At 37.4% G+C, this 6,520-nt stretch overlaps 1 protein-coding gene across 1 annotated transcript; it reads left to right on the top strand.

Moving 5' to 3' along the window:
- The first annotated feature begins 378 nt into the window (after window positions 1-378).
- On the top strand, window positions 379-3,127 carry LOC142541870 (uncharacterized). The gene is made up of 5 exons (XM_075648328.1): window positions 379-499; window positions 1,094-1,287; window positions 1,628-1,914; window positions 2,539-2,719; window positions 2,942-3,127. Exons 1-5 carry the CDS (start codon window positions 379-381, stop codon window positions 3,125-3,127), a joined length of 969 nt encoding a protein of 322 aa, XP_075504443.1.
- The last annotated feature ends 3,393 nt before the right edge of the window (window positions 3,128-6,520 follow it).

Here is a 6,520-nt window from a genome sequence, read left to right as displayed (position 1 = left end):
ATTTTAGGGATGGACTAGTTGACAAGCAACAGAGTTTCAATTGATTTTCGGCGGAGGACAGTCTTGGTGAGACCTATAGACAAGGAACCATTTGTTTTTGAGCCTGATAGGTTCAGAAATTTACCTCGAATTATTTAATGTATTAAAGAGAGGAAACTCATTCTCAAGGGCTATCAAGCTTTCTTAGCCAATATCATTTCAACTCCTGAAGTACCCATCCGGTCTTTATCAGATGTTCCAGTGGTCAGGGATTTTACTGACGTGTTTCCAGATGACGTTGCTGGTATTCCACTGGAGGGAGAGGTGGAATTTTCTCTTGATCTGTTACCATGTACTGTGCCAATTTCCAAGGCACCGTATCGATTAGCTCCCAAGGAAATGTCTGAACTCAAGCAACAAATACAAGAGTTGTTGAGCAAAGATTTCATTCGCCCTAGTTTCTCACCATGGGGAGCACCAGTTCTCTTTGTAAAGAAGAAAGATGGGAGTTTAAGGCTGTGTATTGATTACCGAGAGTTGAACAAAGTGACGGTGAAGAACTAGTATCCATTACCAAGGATTGAAGATCTTTTTGATCAGCTTCAGGGAGCGTCAGTGTTCTCAAAGATAGATCTTCGTTCTGGATAACATCAGTTGAGGGTAAAGGATTCTGATATCTTCAAGACAGCTTTCAGGACTCGATATGGGCATTACGAGTTCTTAGTGATGCTATTTGTGACTAATACTCCAGAAATCTTCATGGATCTCATGAATCGCGTGTTTCATCCGTATTTAGATCAGTTTGTCATAGTATTCATTGATGAAATTCTTATCTATTCACAGAGCCGTGAGGAACATAGTCAGCATTTGCGTACGGTGTTGCAAACTTTGCAAAGCCATAAATTGTACGCAAAGTTTAGCAAGTGTGAATTCTGGTTGGAAAGGGTGGCATTTTTGGGTCATATAATATCAAGTAGTGGCATTGAAGTTGACCCGTCTAAAGTGGAAGCAGTGAAACAATGGGTTGTTCCCAAGAACACGTCAGAGATTCACAGTTTTCTTGGCTTGGTGGGTTATTACAGAAATTTCATTCAGGGTTTTTCTTCGATTGCAGTGCCTCTTACTTCCTTGACTAAGAAAAATGCCAAGTTTTTGTGGAGCAGCGAATGCCAGAAGAGCTTCGATACTTTGAAGCAAGCTCTTATTACAGCACCAGTGTTAGTCATGCTATCAGGGCAAGGAAATTTTGTGTTGTATACCGATGCTTCCAAGCTCGGGTTGGGTGCAGTTCTGATGCATCATGACAGGGTAATTACATATGCTTCTCGACAATTGAAAGTACATGAGAAGAACTACCCTACTCATGATCTTGAGTTAGCCGCCGTCGTCTTTGCTTTAAAAATTTGGAGGCATTACTTGTATGGTGAGAAATGTCAGATATTTACAGATCACAAGAGTCTCAAGTATTTCTTCACTTCAAAAGGAATTGAATATGTGTTAGAGACGGTGGCTAGAGTTGGTAAAAAACTACGATTGTGACATTAGTTATCATCCGGGGAAAGCTAATGTAGTTGCAGATGCTTTGAGCTGAAAAATAGTAGTCGTAGCACAGTTGACAATACAGAGACCTCTTTATTTGGAGATGCAGAGGTTGAACCTGGAGGTTTGTTCTAGTGACACAATTCCTAGATTATCCACACTGATCATTCAATCTTCCTTGACCGATCGAATTCGTAATGGACAGTCTTCTGATGATCAGTTGCAAAAATGGAGACTGAGAGATGAATCCAAGGGCAGAATGATCTATACAATGGTTGATGGGATTATTAGATATAGAGGTAGAATGTGGGTTCCTAGTGTTGATTCAATCAGGAGTGATATTTTGTCTGAGGCACACATGTCTCCGTACTCCATTCATCCAGGGAGTACAAAGATGTATAAGGATATGAAATTGCTCTATTGGTGGCCATGTATGAAAATAGACATTCAAAAATTTGTATCTGAATGTCTAACTTGTCAACAGGTTAAAGTAGAGCATCAAAGACCAACAAGACCTCTCAAGCCACTTCCCATTCATGAGTGGAAGTGGGAGAACAATACCATGGATTTTGTAGTGGGATTGCCTAGATTAGTGAGGGGATCTAATGCCATTTGGGTGATAGTCGATCGACTTACGAAGTCTGCTCATTTTCTACCGATTAAGATGACTTTTACCATGACACAATATGCAGAGTTATACATCCGGGAGATAGTCAGACTTCATGGGATCCCAGTTTCGATTGTGTCTGACTGAGACCCAAGGTTCACATCATATTTTTGGAAGAGTTTGCATACAGCCATGTGAACCAAGCTACTCTTCAGTACAACTTTCCACCCTCAGACAGATGTACAATCAGAGAGGGTGATTCAGATTTTGGAGGACTTACTGCGTGCTTGTGTGATCAATTTTCATGGGAGTTGGGAATCAAAGTTGCCTCAAGTGGAGTTCACCTACAACAACAGTTTCCAATCGTCGATAAGTATGGCTCCGTATGAAGCTTTGTATGGAAGAAAATGCAGATCGCCAATTCATTGGGATGAAGTTGGCGAGAGGTCAGAGATTGGGCCAGATATTGTTCAGCAGACTGCAGACATGGTAGTACAAATCCGAGACATGATGAAGACTGCTCGGAGTAGACAGAAGATTTATGCTGATAGAAGGCGGAGAGATCTTGAATTTGCTGTAGGAGATCATGTGTTTGTAAAGATAGCACCTATGAAAGGTGTTATGAGATTTGGAAAGAAAGGCAAGTTGAGCCCGAGATTCATAGGGCCATTTGAGATACTCAACCGGGTGGGGACACTAGTTTATCGTGTAGCTCTACCGCCAAATCTTGCTGGAGTACACAATGTGTTTCATGTTTCTATGTTAAGAAAATACATGGCGAATCCTTCGCATGTTTTGAACTTTGAACCGTTGCAGCTTACTCCTAACTTGTCTTATGTGGAAAGACCTATAAAGATCTTAGGCAGACAGGGAAGGAAATTACGGAACAAAGTTATCAGTCTGATCAAAGTCAAGTGGCTGCATCATTCAGATGAAGAAGCTACATGGGAGTCAGAAGCCGAGACGATAGCTCGTTACCCCGAGTTATTTGGTAAGTTATAATTTCGGGGACAAAATTCAATATAAGGAGGGTAGATTGTAACGCACCGAAAATTTAATAGTACACGTAAAATCAAACATGATGTATTTATATCAATTTAAATTATGCATGCACCATATTTCAATTGTTATAAATATATTTATGTAATTACATATTATTTTATTCATGTATATATTTAATTGTATTATTTGAGTTCCAGTTTTTCATGCAGATACACGAGATCAGACCGGGGATAGGATATTTGATATATTTATTTTTGAGCCAAATTCAATGCCCAAAAAAAATTATTTTAAGTTATGGAGTAATTTATTTTCTGACAATTAGTATTTTATTTTCTCTTAATTGTTGTGCAAAATTTGTAAATTTAGAAATATTTTATGTATCAGTTTTCAAGCCTCGAGTAGTCTAAAATTTTATTTGGACTACACCATATATTGATTAATTAGTTTAAACCTAATCAATATATTTAAATTATCCCTAAAATACCCTAAATCCACCCCACTTGCCTCAAATTTCAAGACTTTGGCCAAGTCTTCTCCGAAAGAAACTTCACATGCCTATCAATTCTCCTCCATTTCCCCTCATTAATACCCTTCTCTCCTCAAGTGTTCTTGAGCTCCATTTTCATCGGTTCTAACATTTGAGAATAGCAAGAAGCTCCAAATTTCTTCCTCGTGTCTGGATCGTCGAGATTTGCGAGATTCTCTACGTTTCAAGACCAAAGGCATGTATATTACGTTTCTTTTCTCATGCAATCAAGTAATAGTATGGATTTTCAAGAATTCATGTTTTTGAGAAACATTTTCATGCAAGTATGTTCAAGATTTATGTTCATGTCAAGATTATAAACTTGTTTCTCACGTTTTCATGTTGTTGGCGACGTTGGATGGTTCCGGGCTAACATGGCTGCTTATGATCATGTTCATATATGTTTTAGAACCATATTAGTATGTGGGTTGAGGATTTATAGGACTTGGGTGGTAAGAGTTGATAGCATGAATTCATTGTGCAGTAAGTTTCTGGGTGTGTATTTACTTTCATTGTTTCGAAAACTGGTATCAATCGGTTTATTTTCTGAAAAACTTTCAACATAAAAGTTGTAGTTCGTCATGTTATCTTCGATTCAATACAAATTCATAATTTTTAAATAAGAAATGAGGGAGATATGATTTTTCTTGCAAAACCGCACAATCTGTCCGAAGAATATTTTTGACAGCAAACTCTTGAAATCTGATCTTATGTATTTTTAAATTCTGGTATCTATCCGTCCATTTTCTGAAAATGCTTTCAACACACAACACAAAATCTGTATCTTATTGTGTTATCTTTGATTCGATACCAAATTCGTAATTTTTGGACAAGAAACGAAAGATTTATGATTTTTCTCTTAAAACTGCTCAAGATGTCTTAATTGTGCGAGAATATCTTTGTTCACGTTTTTGGTGTGTGTTTGGGTTTGAGATCATTTCATGAGTTGTTTTGAGCAATATCATGGTCTTAATAAGTGTCTAAGGGTTGAGTCTAAGTTTTTGTTCGAGGTTGATTCGAGTCGGTTTGTGTTTAGAAATTTTATTGTTTTCGTAAGCTTTAAAGCGTCATTTCTTGGGATTGGCTAGAGTTGTAAGCTTTCTTATTTTATTTTGGGTTGTTCGAAAGTGTTTTGGTCATGGTTTGGGTTTTTGGACAGTAAGTTAACTTGTTGTTTAAGGTTGATTCGAGTATCGAGTCAATCGGTAGATCCTAAGTCATCGAATGAATTTTGGGAGTTACACGTATACGATTTGGGGCTAGTTTTGAGTTGTATGTCAAGATCAATTACAGCGAACCCGGGAACAATCCAACGAAGTCTACAAAGTTTGTAACTATGATATCAGGTATGACGTGTCTTAAAAATATATTTTTGAGATATTGTACTGTCTTGTGGCCACTTATTTTACGGGTTTGGAATCCGGGTATCGTGACCAGTGAACACTCCAAAATATGGGTTAGGAACCCACAGTACACGTATCTGGCAAACTATCCAACAAATTCAGTTATATATGTTATGATTGGACATTCAGACCTAGAACTTGAATGATCCTTGCAGGCCTAGTACTATGGTATAGTTTGATCAAACGATTCATGTGTGCCACGATTCGAAAAGTAGATCTCAATATTATGAACAATATATTCCAGCCTCACACAGTTTCATGCGAGTTATGTTCTCGTCATATTATAATATTTATGTGAGAATACAGTTTGTTCTCAGGAAATTATTTTCATGTATAGAAGCCAAGTCATACATATTTATTTATTCATGTTCAAGTTACCATGTATCACATATGTTAAAATCACATGATTTTTATTACGTATTATTTGTTATCCATGTATATGCATGTTGAGTCTTTAGACTCACTATACTTGATTGATTCAGATGTTGTTGATAAGGAGGCTAAGGGGCGGTGATCAGTGAGTGGTCTCGGACTGTGGCAGTTGAAAACCCGAGGGCCACCAGTGTTGTATTTATTTATGTATTTTATAAACTTGAATTTTCAATATTATGATAGTATTAATTGGGTTGTGTGTTGCAAAAATACTTATTTATGTTGCATGAGTGTATTTTATTTTTAGTAACGACTCGAGTTTGTATTAATAAGAAAATTTTTATTTCTTCCGCAAAAAATATATATATATAAAAAATATGGGTCGTTACAAATATGATGTGATAGATGAGAAATAAAGAATTAAGGCATGCTTTTGCGTGTATTACGCACAAAAACTAGTTGAGATGCGAAGAACGTCGATGAACGGAACCCTAGTTGATTTCCTTTCAAAATCGTGGCTTCCCTTGAAAAATCATGTGCGTGTGTATGCTGTTGTTGGTTGCCAAGAGGAATCCTTGTGTGTGTGGAGTGGTGTGCGTGAGGTATATGGGGTTTTGGGGTAAGGTTGGGCTTTTTTATTTTAATTAAACTCATAGTGTAAGCCTAGGCCCATTAGTGTTAGAACATTTTATATTCGCAATCTTGATTTTGATGTTAAAAAAATATGTTTACTTGTTACTAATGAGTTTACCTAAGTGCGCATAAAATGAAATTGATCAGGCTTCGAACTGATCAGTTATCATGCTTAAACTGAAGCTATCGAGACGCAAACTGAAAGTGCCAACTGATTTATAGAACTGAACCAGTACAACTGAATTATCAAGAGCAGTTCAACTGAGTGTCTAGTTGATAGCTGGTTTAGCAGATGCCCTTCAGAAGCCCGACCAGCTGATGAAGTGTTCAACTAATGTAGAGCCCAACTGACCAGTTCGATTGAATAAGTGATATCAGTTCAGCTGACGAGTCAATTGATTTCACCTCACCAATTCAACTGACCAGTACAGAACATCACTTAGGAGCGAACCAATTTGC

The sequence above is a fragment of the Primulina tabacum genome, chromosome 4 (genome assembly GCF_025594145.1).
Source record: "Primulina tabacum isolate GXHZ01 chromosome 4, ASM2559414v2, whole genome shotgun sequence".
NCBI lineage: Eukaryota > Viridiplantae > Streptophyta > Magnoliopsida > Lamiales > Gesneriaceae > Primulina > Primulina tabacum.
The sequence above is the reverse complement of the archived record's forward strand: the minus strand, read 5'-3'. Positions and strand labels throughout refer to the sequence as shown.

Excerpts from the sequence above, each read along its gene's own strand:
- LOC142541870 (XM_075648328.1), top strand. The coding sequence starts at position 379 with ATGTCTGAACTCAAGCAACAAATACAAGAGTTGTTGAGCAAAGATTTC. Across the intron at positions 1,915-2,538 it reads CATCCAGGGAGTACAAAGAT|ATCGCCAATTCATTGGGATG; the intron begins GTATAAGGATAT and ends AAGAAAATGCAG. Across the intron at positions 2,720-2,941 it reads CTGTAGGAGATCATGTGTTT|CTTACTCCTAACTTGTCTTA; the intron begins GTAAAGATAGCA and ends GAACCGTTGCAG.